Source organism: Amphiprion ocellaris, chromosome 12, assembly GCF_022539595.1.
Source record: "Amphiprion ocellaris isolate individual 3 ecotype Okinawa chromosome 12, ASM2253959v1, whole genome shotgun sequence".
NCBI lineage: Eukaryota > Metazoa > Chordata > Actinopteri > Pomacentridae > Amphiprion > Amphiprion ocellaris.
In genome coordinates this window covers 16,222,597-16,243,783 of record NC_072777.1, presented here as the reverse complement: position 1 = coordinate 16,243,783, position 21,187 = coordinate 16,222,597, and the positions used below count along the sequence as shown (strand labels likewise).

The 21,187-nt window shown below is 40.9% G+C and overlaps 2 protein-coding genes across 9 annotated transcripts in view; one reads left to right on the top strand and one right to left on the bottom strand.

Moving 5' to 3' along the window:
* The window catches only part of tmem151ba (transmembrane protein 151Ba), a 33,933-nt gene extending 21,179 nt beyond the window's left edge, over positions 1 to 12,754 (top strand). For 2 of the 3 annotated variants that reach the window (XR_008603544.1, XR_008603542.1), the window contains exon 3: positions 9,870 to 12,754. The gene's annotated coding sequence lies outside the window, so the exon portion shown is untranslated. The remainder of the gene's footprint in view (positions 1 to 9,869) is intronic. The other variant, XR_008603543.1, reaches the window with a different exon arrangement.
* Positions 12,755 to 14,015: 1,261 nt separating this feature from the next.
* The window catches only part of rnf8 (ring finger protein 8, E3 ubiquitin protein ligase), an 11,304-nt gene continuing 4,132 nt past the window's right edge, over positions 14,016 to 21,187 (bottom strand). For 2 of the 6 annotated variants that reach the window (XM_023264353.3, XM_023264358.3), the window contains 5 exons: positions 19,984 to 20,046; positions 19,730 to 19,819; positions 19,521 to 19,628; positions 16,640 to 16,844; positions 14,016 to 14,419 (listed from right to left, as the gene is read on the bottom strand). In XM_023264353.3, coding sequence (XP_023120121.1) covers positions 14,304 to 14,419; positions 16,640 to 16,844; positions 19,521 to 19,628; positions 19,730 to 19,819; positions 19,984 to 20,046 — 582 coding nt within the window. In that variant the 3' untranslated portion in view covers positions 14,016 to 14,303. Of the gene's footprint in view, positions 14,420 to 16,632; positions 16,845 to 19,520; positions 19,629 to 19,729; positions 19,820 to 19,983; positions 20,047 to 21,187 lie in introns of all 6 variants that reach the window. The other 4 variants (XM_023264356.3, XM_023264357.3, XM_023264355.3 and 1 more) reach the window with 4 other exon arrangements.

Sequence of the window (21,187 nt, the reverse complement as noted above, 5' to 3'; positions counted from 1 at the left end):
TTCCGGACCACATCGAGGATACCACACAAAGTATAGTAGTTCATATCCTACGTAAGATTTTAAAGGTTTGATTCACCCAAATAGTACTTATTACAATATCATGACTGGGCAGCTCAGACTTGTGTTTAGCAACATGAAATTTATACGCCTTTACGCATTGCGTTTCGTGACATGCTTTTATTCTGAAGGAGATGTGCACCGATACACGGAAGTGAAGTATTCTGTGAGTGCCGGGAAATTGTTGGTTATCGTTTGACGGTCTATGTTGATGAAGTTCCGAATACCTGTTCCATGAAGAAGCCTGGAATTAATTTCTTAACAATCTGTATTTGGACAAATTGTGAAATTATCAGGTAAAAAAATTATGGAATCATATAAGGATCTTTGTGGTGTCAAGATCTCAAACAGCACAATCTGAAAGGTTGGAAAGAGGCAATACACACGGACAACTCTGGAGGCAGATATATATTTATATTTATTTCATACAATAATGTTACATAAAAATAAAAGTTAAATACACAAACACACAAAGGTAAATTAGCTCTATGACTCCCTGACATGCATAAATACAAATGTTTATAACGTTAAACATGCATAAATATAAATGTTTATGATGTTAAACAAATAAAACGTTATAAAACACACAGCCCTCTCCGTGCAGCCTTCTCGGTGCAACCCTCTCCGTGCAGCCTCCGGCTCTGCAGACACATACTATTGGACCACCACACTTCTTTGGTGGATGGCAGACACGGGGAAGTACAGGGACAGCGGAAAATGCAACCATACCACTGGCTGGAAAGCCGATGTGCTGACGGGGCGGGGAAGTCACGTGAATACAAATACACTTTCTCTATACATTTTATATATTACACTTTGGCTGTTGTTGTTGCTGTTGTGCAGTAGCAGCAGCAGTAGTCGCGGTAGCAGCAGCAGTAGCCTCGTTTCCCCCGTTCCCGACGAGGTTTCGAGGTTTTTGTTGATGATGATGATGTTGTTGTTGTTGTTGTTGTTGTTGTTGTTGTTGTTGTTGTGTAGTAGCAGCAGTAGTCTCGTCTCCCCCGGTCCCGACGAGTTCCCGGTTCCCGATAGCAAGGTCTGAGTATGACCATGTTATCCTCTTCCTCCTGCTCTTCCTCATTCCCCTTCTCTTTGTTGTATCCTCTATTGGTGGTCTACTATCCGGGTCTGAGGAGAGCCCCCTGGTCGCGAATAAGGGAAAAAATCCAGTCGGTCTCTCTCACATGTAGGAGGTGGAGTAGGTGGGGGGAACGTCAAGTTTTTATTGTTTTTGTTTAGCCCGACCGACTGCTCCCCAACGACCGGCTTTCTTCTTCCCGACCCATCGGCCCTGTCCTTTTTTTTTTGTTTGTTTTGTTTTTTGGCTTGGTTTTGTTTCGTTTAGCCCGATTGACCAACTGCTCCCGACCAACCAGGTCTTGCTTTTTTTTTCGTTTTTTGGTTTGGTTTTGTTTTTCGTTTAGCCCGACCGACCAGGTTATCGTGCTTTCTTTCTTTCTTTCTTTCATAAAGACAGAAAAACACACACACACACACACACACACACACACACACACACACACACACACACACACACACAAGACAAAACACAATTACCATAGATGTACTCTGGTGTGGTGGTCACATACAGTTGTTGTTTTATGTTGTTTTATATTGTTGTAGTTGCTCACGTTGGCAGAAAACATGTCGAACACAACTTATCACTGTAAACAGGCCCCGGTGTGACTCCCCCTGAACCCCCCTAGGGTCCTTCTTCTTCTTCTTCTCCCCCCCCCCCCCCCCCCCCCCCTTCTTGGTCCAAGTCGCTCTAGTCTCCGCTCTCCTCGTCACTGTCAAACGGGTCAAATCTCCTCTCGACCTTTGACCTTGACTTTGAGCTCAAGGTCGCCTGTGATCTCCCCCGAGAAGCACAGGTCCAGCTGCTCTTCGGTCAGGTCCATGAGCAGTGACTGGTCGAAAAGCTCTGGACGGGGTTCCTTCGTGGCCATGCCTAGAGTGGGGCGCACAGGTAGTTCAGCTTGACCAAATTTTTGTAATTTTTGTACTGCGGGTGCAGCGAGGGAGACTTGAGGATCTTGTAGGCCTTGGCCCGAAGGTTGTCTCCTGCCACCGTGATCGAAGCCGTTAGCTTGTCCCAGCTCGACACCACTACCTTGTAGACGATCGAGAACCGAGCCCCCCAGTCACATGTCCAGGCCACTTTGTGGAACATTGGCAGCTCCGCAGCAGCGTCGGGGATTGGTATCTGTTTCTCTTGTTACTGATGCTCTTGTCGCTATTGCTGTTCTTCCTCATTGCTGTTGGTATTGCTGTTGTTGTAGCCGCTTTCATAGCTATCATCGTCGTCATCGCTATCTGGTCGCGCTGGCTCGCCCATGGCCGTGTCACATCGCGTCTCCGAAGCCTGGCTATCTGCGCTCTCGCCGCTCCCAGGCATCTTTTTTTGTTTGTTGTTTCTCCCCTTGGGTTACTGGCAGACTCTCTGGTTGCTTTGAGGCTGACTCTATTCCCTCCCTGCCCCCCTCTCTTCTCTCCCTCCCCTCTCTCTCTCTCTCTCCTCTCTCTCTCGCTCTCTCTCTCTCGTACGTGTACGCAGGTCATAAACAATAATAAAAAAAAGTTCCGAAGGAGTGGATGTCTGGTACCCTAGATATAAATATGAAGGTAAATGATGTTTAAGTTGATTTGGTTTAAAGGAATAGCAGTTACACCATATTTGACCAAAGTGTGCATTTCAGCTCAGGAGCAGCATTTTAAGCATCTAAAAATCATGAAGGCTGCAGTAACGTGAACTTCATATTGACACACAAATTTAAAAAAAAAATTTTTTTTTGTCTGCATTTGTTGTCATTGTTTAATTCCACAAAAGAGGTGTCAACATTGTATGAGATTGATGCATATTTTAGTCTTGGAGCCAAATATTTTAATATTTACTGCATGTGTGTGACCATCACCGGCCCTCCCTGAGAGCTAAGCAGACATTCTTTATTAGAATTTCCTATTTTGAGCCAGGGAGGGCAGTGCTACACCTCAGTGATGTGTGGGGGAAACAAAGACTGGACAGGACGAACAGGATGAACAGGGATAGAGACTAACAGGTGGTGCTATTGGAATTAAAGATTGTAAAGTGGTGTGTTATTCCCAACTACTAACTGCCCATCAATAAAAAAACAAAACAAAAAGAAAACCAACACAACAGAAAAAAAAGATTCAATAAATAAATAATTAAACAAACGGTACTGAGCACCATAATTGCTGATGTCTTGATAGTATAGAATAGAATAGAATAGGCCAGAAGAGGATACTAGTGAAAGAGAGAATAAGTTTAGGGTAGAGACTCTGGAGAGAGCCTCAGCACATTCTGGCGGGTCCCATCATTTGCTGACAATGGGACTCGGCAGTAGCTGGCGAGACCTGATCAAACATGCAAGTGTGAAGAACCCCCGAAGCCCAGAACAGCAATCACGGCAAAGCAGGGCCAAGCCAACCGGGCACCCCTTCCCCCCGGGACACAGGAGCCACAGGGCGGCGCCCCAAGAGAGCCACCGGGGCCACCGTGAACGACGCGGACCCGGAGAACAAGAGGGAGCAGCTACCGACACCCCCAGCATGCCAAGACCGACCCAGGCGGCCCGGGGCACAAGGACCCACCCGCCACCCCGCCACAAGTATGTGAAGTGCACAGTAAGAGGCAGTCTGGTGTGGATCCGGCCCATGAGGACAGAGCAGCGGGGGAGACAGGTAGTAAGACCACCGGTACTGATACAGAGAGCCCCCAGAGCCCGGAGGCAAGAGGCCGACGTGGGCCCACTCGAACCTGACCGGCCCAGCCAGCACCAAAACCCCCAGAAGTCGCAGCACTAGAGCAGTGCCCCGGTAGATGCCATAGCCCCACCATGGGCCAGCCGCATGCAGCACCCTGCCCCGGAGGGAGGACCAGGCAGCACCACCAGGAAGCAAGGGCCATGAGCCCCCACGCCCACCCCGGAGCCGGCACGTCCAGGATGCAGGGCGCCCACCCCGCAGCATCACCGAGATCCCACCCACCCCACCACTCCCCAGGACAGCACCGGACCCAGACAGAAGCCCCCAGCCAGCAGAAACTGATCTCCAGTGGCGACACAGGCAAGTACCAAAGCCTGTGCCCAGATGAGCCAGAGCCACCCCCCCAGAGAGACCACCCAGCCCCCATGCCAGACCCCCAGGCAGCGGAGGGCTCCAGGCCCCCCCAGGGGAGGGAGAGGGCCGAGGACGAGCGGCCAGGCAGGAGAGGAGGGAGGAGGAGGGAAGCAGAGCGGGAAGGGACAGGGGAGCGACGTGAGGGCCGACCCACCCCAAACCCCAGGGCCAGCCAGGGTGCCCCAGAAGAGACCAGTCGCCGCCACCCCCAAGGCCCCGGGAAAGCGCACAGACCCAGCAGACCCAGGGCTCAAAAGGAGAGACACCGGAGACACCCACCCCCAGGCAGAGGGGCCCGAGCCACGCAGGCCCCGCAGAGCCAGAGAGCGACCCCAAGAGCAATAGGGAAAGGACACCACCAGTGCATGCACACGGCCTTGAAGTCCACGGTGCCATCCTACTTAAAAAGGTAGAGGGTTAATAAACTGAAATAAAGCAGAGAAAAGTCAGACCATACACACAGACAGAATAAGTATCACAATTTTATGAGGGAAGTGGCATATGCCCACATACAAGCAGAGGCTATAGATTAATATTTATTGATTTAATAAATGGAGACCATTTTTCTTTGGAGTCCAATTGTTTTTTCTGATAGCAGATATTCTCTCAAGTGAAATGTATTCTGTGAGGAGGTTCAGCCAATGGATGATGTTGAGGGCTTTCTTATCTTTCCAGTTAACTAAAATAGTTTTTTTTGGCAATGGCGATAGCTGCAAGTGTGGGTTGGATATGAATGTCTGGTAGGGCTGTTTGCATTAGATCGCCAGTTAGGCAAACATTCGGGGAATGCGGAATCCTGCAGTCCAAAATATTGGAGAGTTTCTGTGTGATTGTCACCCAGAATTGATAGACGGGTGTACAAAGCCACAGAGCGTGAAAGTAAGTGTCAGTCATGTTTTGGGTGCATTGCGTACATGTGTCTGAGCGTGAGAAGCCCATTTTATACAGTTTATATTGCGTTATATGCGTTCTGTGAAGCACCTTAAATTGGATCAATTGTAAGTTGGTGTTTTTAGTCATTTTAAATGTGTTTTCACAGATCTGGGTCCAGAAATCAGAGTCAAAAGATTTGGATACATCTTTTTCCCATTTTTGAGTTGGTAGGTGTATAGAGTGTGTCTTTGAAAGTAAACTAAATTTTTGAGAGATTCTTCTTATTTCTTGGAGACAGTTTCACAACGTATTTGACAAATTCAGATGGCTGTAAATCCGTTGGCTGTAAAGTAGTCTGAAGCGAATTCTACTTGTAATCGTCTTCTTTACCTGTAGGTACTGGAGAAAATTTCCATTTCTTACTTCAAATGTTTGGAATAAGTTTATATATGTCCTAAATGTGTTATCATCAAGAAGGTGATGGAGGTGGGTGACTCCTCTCTCTGCCCATGTGCTGAAATAAAGAGCTATTTTGTTGTTTGCAAAATCAGGGTTGTGCCAGATTGGGGAGAGTATACTGGGTTTTAATTGGGAGCCTGTGATTTCCAGTGCTTTCCACCAAGCAGACAAGGTGGTAGCGATCATAGGGTTCTTGAAGCAGGAGTGATGTTTAAGGGCAGAAGTAATAAGGGAAGGTCAGAGATTTTGATCTGGTTGCAATCTAACTGTTCTAGTTCCAGCCAGGAGTTATATTCTTCATGTGGATGTATCCATTTGGTGAGATATTGTATTTGGTTGGATAAATAATAATACATGAAGTTGGGAGCCTCCAGTCCCCCTTCGGATTTATTCTTCTGGAGGGTAGTCAAACTGATTTTAGCCTTTTTATTCTTTGAGTAGAATTTACCAATAGCAGAGTCTTTGATGTGGGTTTAAATGGAATCATGGAGAAGAGATAGTTGATTTTAGGTAATATTTTCATTTTGACTGTAGCTATTCATTCCAAAAGGGAGATGGGGAGGTTGTTCCAACGCCTCAGATCATCACAGACTTTGTCCAAAAGTGGAGTGAAGTTCAGGTGAACTAGTTCTGAGAGTTTGGAGGAAATATTTATGCCCAGATATCTGATGTTGCCAGTAGGAAAAGAATAATGTGAGTTTTGGACTGCGGGATTCCACGAGTTTTCTGTTAAAGGTAATATAATTGATTTTGACCAGTTGACGGAGAAGTCTGAAAGATGCGAGAAGGTTGTGATGAGGTTAACCCTTTGATGCATAACCTGGGTCAAAAGTGACCCAAATCCAATGGAAAATGGGTATCTCCTCATGTGGTCTACGCATCAAAGGGTTACATACTTCCTTTACTGAAGTTTTGGGTTCTTGTAGATAAAGTAAAATGTCATTTGCGTATAGGTTAATTTTATGTTCAGACTCCAGAGCGCAGATACCTTTGATATCGGTGTTCTGACGTACAGCTGTTGCTAATGGTTCGATAAAGATCGCAAACAATAAGGGAGAGAGTGGGCATCCCTGTCTCGTTCTCCTTTGCAGACTGAAGCTTTGTGAAGTGATGCCATTAGTGGTGACTGTAGCCTTGGGTGAGTTGTACAGAGCTGATACCCACTGGATAAACGATTGTCCGAAGCCAAATTTGTGGAGCACAGCGAAGAGAAAGGACCAATTAACTTTGTCAAAGGCTTTTTCTGCGTCCAGTGACATAACAATAGCTTCTTTGTTGTGGCATTGCGTCAAAGAGATTAGATTTAGAAGTCTTCTGACATTGTTGGTGGAGTGTCGGCCATTTATAAATCCTGTTTGATCGCTGTGAATTATTGACGGGATGATTTTCTCCAGCCTAGAGGCGAGAGCTTTTGAGATAATTTTGATGTTGGTGTTGATTAGTGACAGAGGTCGATAGCTAGAGGGAAGCGTAGGATCTTTGTCTGGTTTCAATAATAATTTAATTGCAGCTGTATTCATGTGCGGACTGATATAACCATTATTTTTAATCTCTGTCACTGTCCTGAAGAAAAGGGGTGCTAACATTGACCAGAAATGTTTAAGAAATTCAGCAGGGAAACCATCAGGACCAGGTGCCTTGCCTGCTGGCATACTGTCTAATGCACATTGTAATTCTTTGATGGTCAATGGAGCATCTAATATGTCTCTGTAATTTGTAAATTGTTGAGAAAATTATGAATATCTTCTATGTTTGGGTTAACTGTTGCTGAGTATAAACTCTGGTATAGAAGGTCTGGTTAATTTCCTGAGGTGACTGAGTATATTTTCCTGAGGGATCTTGAATTGCTGTTATGAAGGATTTTTCTTTATTGCGCTGGAGTTGGTTCGCCAGAGATTTTCCTGATTTATGTGTTCGAAATCATTATATCTTAGTTGTTGTAATAAAAACTCTGTTTTCTCGGATAGGATATTATCGAGGTTTAGTTTTGCATTTTGTAGTTCGGACCATAATTGATCACTTGGATTTATTGCATAATTCTCTGTAAGTTTTAATTTTTTCTTCAATTTCTTTCTCTGTTTGTAGATCTTTTCTTTCTTGTACAAGGAGTACGATATTATTTTACCTCTGATTACGGCCTTTCCAGTTTCCCAAAGTAAAGATGGAGATAAATCATTAGATTCATTGTTTTTTAGAAAGTCTGCCCACTCACTCCTTATTACTCGATCAAATTCTGGTCTTTTGAGTAGAGAGATGTTGAGGCACCAAGTCTGAGGAGGTTTAGGGATGGAATCTGTTTGCAGGCTGAGAGATATTGGTGCGTGGTCGCTGATAATGATTGGGTGGATTTTAGTGGTAACTTTATGTCTGATAGAGTTATTTGAGAGGAAAAAGTCAATTCTTGAAAATGTTTGGTGCACCGGAGAGAAAAACATATAGTCCCTCTTTGTAGGGTTTTTGAGTCTCCAGACGTCGTCTAGTCCAAAATCTTTCATATAATCATGTATGACTTTAACTGATTGTGATTGTTTTGCATGTATTGGACTATTAGATCGATCTACTGAAGGGTTTAAAACTATGTTGAAGTCACCACCGATAATAGTTGTTGAGTTAGCAGATAAGTCTGCTAAGTGAGAAAAAACAGTGTGAAAGAAGGCTGGATCATCATTATTCGGAGCATAGAGGTTTGCAATAAAATATAATTTATTAAAGAATGCTGCCTGGATAATAATATATCTGCACTCTGAGTCCATTACTGTACTGTTTAAAGTGAATGGTACTCTCTTATGGACTAGAATGGAGACCCCTCTTTGTCTGCTGTTATAACAAGATGAAAAGATAATACTATAATTCGAGTCTGATAAAGATTTTTCTTCCGACTGTAGTAAATGCGTTTCTTGGAGGAGCAAAATATCTGCTTTTAATTTAGAGACATAGTCCATGATTTTAACTCGTTTTGTTTGTGAGCGTATGCCATGAACATTCCAGGCTACGATATTAAACTTGAACATAGAGAGAGAAGATGTTCTGTCACTGAGTATGTAGCAATGTAATATAACGTCTGTGTGTGTCCTTGTGAGCTGTCTGTTGCTGTCTGTGAGCTGTGGGTGTTGGAGAGAGATGTATACAGCAGGTTGGGATCTATATATACATTATATAATAGCACATCATTGCCTGATAAACTATCAACAAACACATTATAAAACATACAAGCACAATAAACATGGGGGGTACATAGAGTGTGAGTGAGAGTGTAGGGGGGTGTGAGAGGGGGAGAGAGGGGTAAAGGGAGACATATAGAGAGGGAGAGAGAGAAAAGTAGAAGGAGGAGGGGGTTCTCCAGTGGGGGAGTGTATATTAGGAGAGTGAGACGTTTACACCTGTGAGATTTATTTTTTTTTGATTACATTTTCTAGCATAAATTACTAAGTGATATATTAAACGTTTAAACCAGGTTTTTAAAAAAATTTTTTTTTTTTAGAAGAGCCAGTGGGTAATGGAGGGTTCCCGAAATAGCTGCCCATCTATGTACAGTTTGTCCACAACCAGTGCAGTCCATTTACCTTTCTGCCTGTGTTCTTTCATGATGGGGTATAATACTTTGCGCCTCTCGTTGATTTCCCTGGTCGTTCATCCCAAACGCCGTGCCTTTCAGCTCCCGTCCTTTGCTTCTTACGAGCACTTTCTGCTGGAAGTGCTCGACCTTTGCGATGATAGGACGGTGTCGGTTTCCTCCTCGGGGTCCGAGCCGGTGGACGCGGTGGAAAGTGATGTTTTTAACCATTTCCGCAGGGATTTCAAGCGCTGACACCATAAAGTTTTTAACAAGGGTCTCTCTCTATTGATAGCCTTTACCTTTAACAAACTTGTCTGTAATTTTCTTTCTAATCTCCTGAGACAACTCTCTCCTTCGCTTCCTCTGGTCCATGTTTAGTGTGGTACACACCATGTCACCAAACTGCACAGTGACTACTTGTAACCCTATAAATAGGCCGACTGACTGATTCCAAGTTTGGAGACACCTGTGTTGCTAATTAGAGGACACACCTTGATTGAACATGTCCCTATGGTCACATTATTTTCAGTCTTTCCTAGGGGTACCATCATTTTTGTCCAGGTCTGTTTCATGAGTTTATTTTTTAAAATAATTCTGTTGAACCATGGTTCAAAAGCAATGTCTGATTTTCATTGGTTAATTTTCATAGAATTTTTATTTATTATTACTTTTGTCAGATTCAAATTATTTCTGTGACCATTGTTTTTCTTTCATTAACCGAGGGGTACCAACAATTTTGTCCACGTCTGTATCTCTTTTAACTAAACTCTCATCTTTGTTATAGGAGACATTGAAAAGGCAATGACTGGATGGATGATCAGCATCGAGGGCTGAATTATCTGTGAGGTGGTCCAGTCAACATTTATTACAGGACTTGCTGCAGTGTTTGCGACCTTTTACATCTTCAATCTACAGTACCAAGATGAGGCAGCTCAGACACTGGAGTTCATTCAGCGGTAAGGCCTCGTCAGATATTGTGTATTCCTGTGACAGAACTCCAAATTAATATGAAAACTATTTATTTGGAGACAGAGACCATTTTTTTGGATCATTCATTCATTCTGTTATATGTTATTCACATTTTTCTGAGGGAAACAAAATGACTTTGCTTTTCTGTATCAATATGTATTACATAATTGGCAAAAAAAAATGCACACCATATAACAGTAGAGGTAATTTGCAATTTAAAATGGTATATTCTACTATGCAGTAAGTTGTTTTTTTTTTTGTTTTTTTTTTTACTTTGAACTGCCATCCAAGTGGTGCTTTTTTATAATCTACTGAAATGTGATATTACTTTCTGTGAGTTCTTACATTCCCTGATCATGGCTGGTTTGTTCACTGGGATTAACCCTGAGAGGGGGACAAAAACCAGACTTGGAAAGATGGTGTCTAAAAAAAGTGGCAAAGTCGTTCAAAAGAAGACACAGACAGTAAATTAACATGTTGCAACTCTACTAAAAACCCTGCTGAACTTTGAATGGAACTTTGTACAGGTTAGTAAATTCTCTCATCACATTAAAAAGTTGCTGTGCCCTTCTGCTGTTTCGTTTCTCACTCTCGCTCTGTGCTTGTTTCGCTCATTTCATGCAGTGAGCATTCCATGTACAAAGCTGTATGCCAACCCAGGAAGAGGAGACACTTTAAGGCATTGCAAGCTAAGTTAAACAGTTCAACTTTGTGTTCACTGTATATTGTTTTTTTGTTTGATTGAACCAAAAGCTTTTGTGCAAAATTCCAGAAAGTTCATACTTGTGATTTCGGGCAGGCAGCTAATAACAAAATTGGTAACTTTCTTCTAATGCCCTGACATAGGCATTTTCTATTTTTTTTGCGCTTTCAGTTAAATAGTTTTTCCTTGGTTTCTGAGAAATTTAATTGATTCTTATTTGAAGTGCTGCCTTTAAATAAATGTTCTTATTCAACAGAAATGTCAGTTGCCTTATCCTCTATCCTTTGTTGTTTTCTGTGTTTTACTGGTATATGCATTTTTCAATGTTAAGCACAGTTAGATAATTTTTATATGATAATTCTGGTTATTTTTTTAGATTGTGGACTTGTTATTTACAACATTTACAGATTATTTGTAATTCAGAGTACTTTGTCTACATTATTAAAGACAAAAATGTAATTTCCAATGTTCGAAGTGAAACAATGGCAACCACAATTGCCAGTATTTTACTAAAAACTTCAGACTCTACAGTAGAACACAGAATATTTTTTGACAGTAAGTAGCTGTTTAGTCAAATTATGGTAGTAACACTGTGAAAATACAATAAAATACTGGTGACCAGAGCTGCCAGTACTTTACCGTAAACTTCTGATTCTACAGTAGACTGCCATAATAAAATTTTACAGTAATTAACCATTAAAATAAATTACGGTAGTAACAGTGTAAAAATACAGTAAAAATACTGGCGACCACAGCTGCCAGTACTTTACTGTAAACTTCAGATTCTACAGTAGAAGACTGTAATACATTTTACAGCAATTAACTGTTTAAATAAATTACAGTAGTGACACTGTAAAAATACAGTAAAGTACTGGCGACCACAGCTGCCAGTACTTCACTGTAATTTTACAGGGAAATTTCTTAGTGTGTTTTTGTGCAGTTTGCTCATCAAAAATAGGTCTAGTGGACAGCATAGTCATCATATTCATTCACCAAGGATACATCCCATGTAGTTCTCACTCTCCTTGATTATGGTTGTTAGAGCCAATTTGAGAATTATTTGTATTGTAAATCTTTATTTACAATACTGTTTGTTTGCTTAGATGTGTAAATTCATAATTCCATGTCAGTGTCTCTGTTGAATGTTGTATTGCCAAATAAGTGTACTGCATTCATTCCTCGGAAAACATTACATTAAAACCTTTTTCACACATTTCTCAAGGAAAAACGGTTTAGTCCTCACTTAAAACTGTATTTAAATAACTGGACTGGCACTATAATGGCACTTAACTCCAAAAAACTGAAGAGTATTGTGAACATGTTGAACTCAGGAGAAAACATTGACATAAAATTGACATTACTTCTTCCAGTAAATGTCCTTAACTTTGGACATTACTGAGAAGAATCCAGGTTTTCATCCATTGGCTGTCCTCACCAAATAACTGTTTTATGTGTTAACTTAGACAGATTAGATTAGATAGATAGATTAAACCTTTATTGATCCCACAACGGGGAAATTTACAGTGCAACAGCAGCAAATAAAAGAACAGTTTGAATAAAAACAGAGAGCAGCACACAATGCACACAGTGCATAGATATATTTAAAAAATACAATATTTACAGCAAAATTCCTATGAAATTGCACAGCATTATTATTTACATTTTTATTGCACAGTTAGTAAGTGTAAGACACTGTTGATCCAGCAGTCTTGTAGAGCTTCATAATACTAATGGAACAGTCATCTTCTGTCTAGTTCTAGGCTCTGTGCAAGTGCTTCTCTAGAAGAAATGCAGTCCTGATTATGTATTCTTACATTATCGGCTGCAGTTATTACTTTTTCAAAGGATTTTTTTTAATGCTAGGCCATTAACGTAATAACCAACCAATAACCTAATCACTTATTACATTTAAAATGACCAGAGTTATTACGTTATTGGCACGTATTACATTATTGGTCGTTATTCCATTTATGGTTGCTACAGGCCTCTTTAGGCTATAATCCACAGGACTCTACTTTAGTAGATGCAGGATGATTGCAAACCCTTGAGAAGGAAGCCGTTGAACTGTCAGGTGATAAGTACACGCTATGACCACTAGAAGGCTTCCAAGGATGCCAAAATGTAGGTAAAGACTAATTATAAAGTATACTTTCTTGAATTATTTACCACAACAGCACCAGGACACACAAGTTGACAAAATTGTAGTCTTCATATTCTCTGGGAAGACATTGGGATTGATAAAAAAAAAAAAAAAAAGACAAAAAATGTCCATATGTAGGCCACAGCTTATCTTGGACTAACTGATGGATTGGATGCTACTTTCTATTATTATTACAGTTGTTTTTCTACTTTTTTTGCATTCTTGAAAGCCACCCAGTGGTCTTACCATCAACTGACAGTCCAATGGCTTCCTTTTCAGGGCTTTGAAATCATCCTGTATCTACTACAGTAGAATCCTGTGGATTTCAGCCTGAAGAGGCTTGTTCGTGCCGTTGTGTGGGTTGTATCCTGGCTCTAGTCTAACATGTATAGAGGGTGTTATTATTTAACACCCTAATATTCACCACTTTTTGAATAAAAAGGACTAAAAGGTTGAAAGCATTTGCTTGTTGGGCAGTCACAGTTAGAAAAAGGCAGCACCTAGTGATTCAGTTCAGATGATGCTGTTGCTTTGGTCTCTTAAATCAGTTTACACCGCTTGTAGTGTAGTTCATCAAATCTGATTTAGAATCAGCTAATGCCAATCACTCTCAAATATCCCGACACTGCAGCCCAAATATAGCTGCTGAGTATCAAGTGGTTAAATGGTATCAGCACTAAACAAAAAGCACACTTGGAGCAGGAATAATCGTTAGTTTTGTGAGGGTTTAGATCATTAAAAAAAGCACTGGAAAAATTACGTTGGCACTTCTAAAGATGGTGCCAGAAGAAAAGTTAAAGGAGACAAATTATTAGGCTTTAGCTTCTGGGGAACAATGGAGTCTACATAAAATGTATAGGATGAGTCAAAGTGTACCCCCTGGTGGCACTACAGCAAAAGACAAACAACTTGGGGATCACCGAAGTTATTTGGATTCATTCTTTGGTGACTGTATATGTATGGTATGGCTACAAAGAACCACACTAGTATAAAGAAATCTTCTATGTCTCCCTCAAAAAAGGTCCAGTTTTCATGTTAACTTTTGAAAATCTGTAGTAGATCACATTCTAGATTTCTTCAGATGTGCATCACAACAGAGGCAGGAGTTACTGTGAAAATGCATAGGAAGAAACTTTATTTCCCTTTGTAGAAATTAACAAAATAATTAATCATTTTACAAAATGAAACACAAACCTTAGCAGAATCTTGTTACCGGACTCATGATGAGAATAAACTTTGTGTACAATATCATAAATATTCCAGGAATATTTCATTGAAATGCAAAAATAAACAACACAAAGTCCACTGGATTAAAGGGCTCATCTTCAAACTCTGGAAAGGTTTTAGCAGAGTAAACACTACTTACTAGTAGTGTTTACTCTGCTAAACTGGAGTCCAAACAGATACTAGTTTGTGTCTATAGAGATCACAGAGCTGAGGTTGCGATCTATGGACACCATGCTGACATCGATATTGCTGCTTTTGTCATCGTGGATCACGATCACCTCTGTAGTGTCAGCTGCTGGAAAATACAGAAAAAGGATGTGAGTTTCTCTTGGCCAACATTTAAAAAGACTACAGCATCCCTGTGAGTCACTTTCAAGTCCTGTAAATGACTGGTATTCGATATCTTACTTTAAACAAATCTAATGAAAAGACCTGAGGGCTGCACTAGGAAGCAAGATTAGTGTGATTGCTGAGCTGTGGAAGGTGGTGCTGTTCAAAACAACAAACATTTCACATTTGCTGACAACATAATATCAACACAGTCTGCTGAACAAATTCCACATACTGTCAGTGCTCTGCCAAGGAACACAGCAGAGTTATTTGACGATCAGCGTTGGTTTGTCAGTTCATAAAGTAATGATGAACTGTTGTTTTTCCTTTATGTAGCTGATTTGTTCTTGCCCTAATATGGATTCTAACAGTTGTCAAATAGGGCTGTAAACTGTGTACCAACCTGACTTCTGCACAACACAACTGATGGTCCTAAACCCATTAAGGAGGCAAGAAATTCCACAAATTAACCTTGACAAGGCACACCTGGAGAGAATGCCAAAAGTGTGCAAAGCAGCAGTAAAAGCAAAGGGTGGCTATTTTGAGGAATCTAAAATATAAAACAAGTTTTGACTTATTTCACTTTTTTGTTTACTACATAACTTCATGTTTTCATTCATAATTTTGATACCTTCAGTGAGAATCTACAATGTAAATAGTCATGAAATTAAAGAAAAACTATTAAATGAGATGTGTCCAAAATTTTGACTGGTAGTGTATAACAAAATCCTATTTATCCTTATTTAATCGTTATTTATAAGTAGCAAAATGTTGAGTGAGAGATTTTGGTTCAATTTCACTTGTATACTCCCATTTAGAGACAAGATCTGTGCCATACACATCTTAAAATTTGATTTCCAAAACAGCAACAATGTAACTGAATTAACAACAAATCCAATATACAACCTGAAGAAACTTGGCACCAATCATAACATCAGAGCAGCACCACAAGTCATTACTGATGACAAGAAGTGAGTCGGAGACCAAGTAGCAGTGTTTGCAGTCAGTGGAAGAGCCCCTAATCTCCAAGACCAAAAGCAAATCAGGTCAGGACATCAGGAGCATCTTTATTGTTTTCTTGAAGAAACTGTTGAATTTGCTCCCTTGGGTCAGACTGCGCAGGCTGACTTCTACTGTAACATCCAGAGGCGTCTGAGAAAAGCCATTCATCGCAAATGGCCTGAAATGTTGCACAATGACATTTGGGTGCTCCAATTACATTGTGGGCACAGTCACAGTGAGTTGAAATGCATGGGATTTTTTTGGTCAAAACAACAAAATCGCAGAGTGCCCACATAGCTCAGGTGGTTGAGTGGGCAACCCGTAGACAGGGGCTATAGTCTCAGGCGCAGCGGTCAAGCCCATGGCCCATTGCTGCAGGTCCTTCCCCCACGTTTCCTCTCTCTCCACTGTATATAATAAAGGCCAAAAAAAAAAAAAACCAATAGCCCTGCTTGCAAGATTTGGTTCCCTGTAACTTCTTCCTCTTTCCCAAAATGAATTTTAAGTGACATGCGTACAGAGCAGGACTTCCAGGTGTATCAGGAACACTGGGAGGAGAGTATAGCTGACTACTTTGCAGAAGATGGCTGCCACAGCTAAATCAGACGCCATTTTAGCTTTATATAAAGACAGTGACAGAACTTTTTGAACACACCTCATACAACAAGACAATTTAAAATACTCGAGTGACCTAATCTAGTGATTTCATGGACCGAGGCTTGCTTATCTGAAACAAGGAAAACTCATTTTAAGAGGTTAGTGGTTACACTACCGTTCAAAAGTTTGGGGTCACTTTTATTCATGTGCTAACATAATTGCAACAAGGGTTTTCTAATCATCAATTAGCCTTTCAACACCATTAGCTAACACAATGTAGCATTAGAACACAGGAGTGATGGTTGCTGGAAAGGGGTCTCTGTACCCCTATGTAGATATTCCATTCAAAATCAGCCGTTTCCAGCTAGAATAGTCATTTACCACATTAACAACGTCCAGACTGTATTTCTGATTCATTTAATGCTATCGTCATTGAAAATAAATGCTTTTCTTTCAAAAATAAGGACATTTCTAAGTGACCACAAAGTTTTGAATGGTTGTGTATATGTAGAACCAGAGGTCTCACTGATTACATACATCTCTGACTGTATTTACTGTAGGAGACAAATAAGGACGCACCTCTCACCTTTCCTTTCACTGATGAGGGCCTGCCTCCTCGCCTTCATGTCCAGGCTCAGGTTTTCCACCATGCTGTCAATGCAGTTGTCCAGTGCTAGACAGCGGGTCTCAGACTGAATGACCTGTCGGCAGATGGGGCACTCGTCTTTCTTTTTACGCCACAGCTTGATGCAGTAACAGCAGAAACTGTGAGCACAGTTCAGGATGACTGCCTGCAGGGGATATCAATACAGATGCAAAAGGTAGATTGATTTCAAAGATTTTCACTCTTTGTGTCTACCTCACAAAGCAGCACAAAGACAAAGACCATTTTATAGTTGGGTCATTCCATCTAAAATCTGATTTGTATAGCGATTTCTACTCGACCATCTCTAATTTGCCAAAAAAATTAATAGCATAAAATATTAATATTTATAAAGATATTTTGATATTTTTACAATACAATGACTTTATTAATCCCCGAAGGGAAATTCAATTGTCTGGTCTCATCTGTTTACTTTTGAATTAAATAGTTGCTGATGGCAAGAAAGATTTTATGAATCTTTCTGTCCTGCAGCGCAGAGATAGGAGCCATCCACCGATGTTTTGTTGTTCACTGAGGCAGATGTGAAGTAGCTGATACAGGTTTGTCAAAATGGCCTCCATCTTTCTAAGTGCCTGTCTCTCCATCCTCATCCTCCAATGTGTTCAATCTGATTCCAACCACGGAGCCAGCTTTTTAAATCAGTTTGTTCAGACACCTTGCATCCTTGTTTTTTATACTGCCTCCCCAGCAGACTGCAACATAAAACAGGACACTTACTACCACAGACTGATAAAACATCTGCAGCATCTTACTGCAGATGTCTAATGATCGAAGTCTTCTGAGGCAAAAAAGTCGGCTCTGGCCTTTTTTTTAAATGAAGTCTACGTTTTTAGACCAGTCCAACTTATAATCAAGGTGGACACCTAAATATTTATACGATGTCACCACCTCGATGTCCACGCCACAAGGGTTCACTGGCTGAAAAGGGGGTTTGGATCTGCGGAAATCGATGATCACTTCCTTTGTCTTTGAGGCGTTGAGTAGCAGGCAGTTTTTGTGACTCCAGTCACTGAAGGCACTTATCAGATCCCTGTATTCAGCTTCATGTCCATTTCTGATACATGCCACGATAGCAGCGTCATCAGAGTATTTCTGAATGTGGCAGGACTCAGTGCTGTATTTGAAGTCATATGTATACAGTGTGAACAGGAATAGAGCCAGGACTGTTCCTTGTGGAACCCCAGTACTGCTCATTAATGTCCCAGAAACACAGTTCCCCAAACTGACAAACCGTGGCCTTCCTGTCAGGTAATCTATGATCCAAGAAACACAGGAAGGATCCACTCCCATCTCTGTGAGCCTGTCTTTGAGTATGGTGGATTGGATGGAGTTGAATGCGTTTTAAAAATCAAAGAACATAATTCTCACATAAACTCCAGGTTCCTCCAGATAAGACGGGACACGGTGAAGCATGAAGAGGATGGTATCATCCACTCCAATGTGTTCTTTGTATGCAAACTGCAGTGAATCGAGTTCGTCTTTGACCTCAAGCCTCAGTAGGTGAAAATCTACCGCTCCAGAGCTTTCATGATGTGTGAGGTAAGGGCAATAGGTCTGTAGTCATTTAGTTCAGTCGGACATTTGATTTTTGGGTCCGGTACAATACAGGATGTTTTCCATAGAGCAGGCAACCGCCCCAGCTGTAGACTCAGGTTGAAGATCCTGTGGAGAGGTTGACACAGTTGTGCAGCACAGTCTTTAAGCAGCCTTGGACACACACCATCTGGGCCAGCTGTCTTCCCAGAGCAAAGTCTCCCAAGCTCCAACATCACCCCTGTCTCTGTGACAGAGCAGGGTACAGGTGCTAGAAGGGAAGTAGTTGCAGCTGTGGAGACATGTGTAGGAGATGGTGGAGGAGAAGAAGGAGCTATAGTGGGGATTTCAATATGTTGAGGAGAAGGAGGAGGAGCAGCAGTGGAAGTAGGTGTGTCCACAGTGTGAAGTCTGTTGAAGAACAGGTTGAGTTCAACAGCTCTTTCCACATCACCCACTATTGGCTTCCTTTTCTTTTTATTGTTATGTCCAGAGATGATTTAGTTTGATATATCAAATACTGAACGCCTGTTGAACCATATTTAGCACATTTTCGCATATTGAAATTTTAAGTGCTGTTTGAACAACAATATCTCAGGAACTACTAAAGTTATTTTTCATCGTGCTTTTTTTTCTAGAATGTACAATATTGGGCAAGTACATCAGAAAGTCTCTGATTCCAGGCAAACTGAAATATGAAAAAAGCACAGATTAACCAAAAAAATTAACAATGCAGAGGTCAGCCACTGATATGTTCAGAATCACATGTACCTGCATGTCACATTAATACAAAACAAGACATTTAGAATATTTTTTTTAATATGAAATACCCGGTCATGAGAAGGGAAAAAAAAGTATTTTTCATTGGACATGCATGACCGACTAAGTACACTACTGTTAAAAAATTTGTGGTCATTTAGAAATGTCCTTATTTGTGAAAGAAAAGCAGTTTTTTCAATGACGATAACATTAAATTAATCAGAAATACAGTTTAGATATCTATGAAATAAACATTCTGAAAGTGGTTCTATGGACAGTTTTTAAAATTCTAAATATCACAGAAACTACTTGATATGTCAATCTAAAATTTCACATATACCACCTTAAATATCCAATAATTAGGTTTTAAGCTACTCAGCTTTGTAGTTTCACAATTGTTGAAATTTGTTTTTATACTGGTTGTGCCCTTAAACAAGTACTTCCAATTAGGAAATAAAATACAGAAGCAAGGATGATATCATTTCCATGCTAGTCAGACTTTCAACCTCACCTCAATAAAAAGCTCTGAGCAAATGATGCACTGAAGCTCGTTCTCCAGGACTTCAGTCACTTGTGTAACAACCTCCTCTTTTTGGGCCCTTGCCTTTTCTTTCTCCTCCTGTAAAAAAATAAATAAAAAAATGGAAAGAATAAAGCCTCAAAATTGATCAATTACGTATCAGCTAAAATATACAAAAAAGTAAATAATTTTAAGTACACCTTTGTCACTTCTAGCTCCTTGTTTTTGTCCGAGAGGATCTGCTCAAAGGCTTTTCGAGAGAGGGCAAGTTCATCTATCACTTTCTTTTGCTGAAGATGTTGAAAAAAGAATCACATATGAGAACCAATTCAAAGTTTATTTGAATTCTGTACAAATATTTGCACTCTACTCACGTCTCTATAATCCTAAAGCTTTACTGTTACAGAAACACAATTTATTTTTGTTTCCATATCATACATCACAACGTTCTTACCTCTTGTAAAGCCCCTTCCAGTTGTTTTTTCAAAACCTCCTCTTGTTGTTGTGTTTTCTGTTCCTAAAAACAGAAAAAAGTTACATCATGATTACGAAGAATGTTTTTAGCCTAGCAAGTGTTTATCCAAAGATAGTTTTCTGACAGATTATATTTGCATCTACTTCCTAAAATACTGTCCTGCAACAACATTTGTGGACCAACTACTGTCCCATTCCACAAACAGCACAGAAAGTGGAAGTCTGTGTGGTATTGAGAAAAAAAGGACCGTGACTGTTGAGGCATGAAGCCTTCTTTGTAAATGCAACAGAGACTTTCTGTTAGATAACTCTTAGATCCAGAAAGAGCTATGACTTCTGGGCATTTATGACATAGCAAAAGCAACCTGAACCCATGACACCAAAATTAATTTTAAAAAAAAGTACTTGGCACTTCAGAACTTTTATGGCCAATTCATACTTTCCATGTCTGCTTGTTTGTAGAAGTGACAAATTTTCATCATCTACTGAAGTCTGCGGGTGTCAGTATGCAGCCCAAAATTTGAAAATGTGCAGACTGTTTGCACTGCAAGCACATCCATCCATCCAACATCTATACACCACTTAATCCTCATTAGGGTCATGTGGGTCTGGAGTCTATCCCAGCTGACTTAGGGTGAAGGCAGGGGACACCTTATACAGGTCACCAGTCTATCACAGGGCTAAACACAGAGACAAACAATCACACTCACATTCACACCTACGGATAATCTAGAGTTACCAATCAACCTTAACATGTTTTTGGCCTGTGGGAGGAAGTTGGAGTACCTGGAGAAAACCCACACATGCACAGGGAGAACATGCAAACTCCATGCAGAAAGATCCCAGGAAGGCTGGGACACTAACCGAGGATCTCCTAGCTGCACGGTGAAAATGCTAACCACCGAGCCACTGCCGACTGCACATGCACAGGGAAAACAAAAGGTGCTCAAAAGATATGCTTGTTTAGAAGAGAGACCTTATGAAGAGATTCTCAGCCATCCATACTTTTAGAATTCATCGTTAAAAGAGCTGGAATTGAAGTAGTTGCTGCCGCACTTTGGAGATGCTTTGATTTGTACATGCTTTCCACCAACAGAGCCCAAACACATTAGCACGATCTACTGTAAGTTCTCCAAACATCCTGTGCCATGTCAGCGACAAACTTCAGAAATATTCATTGACAC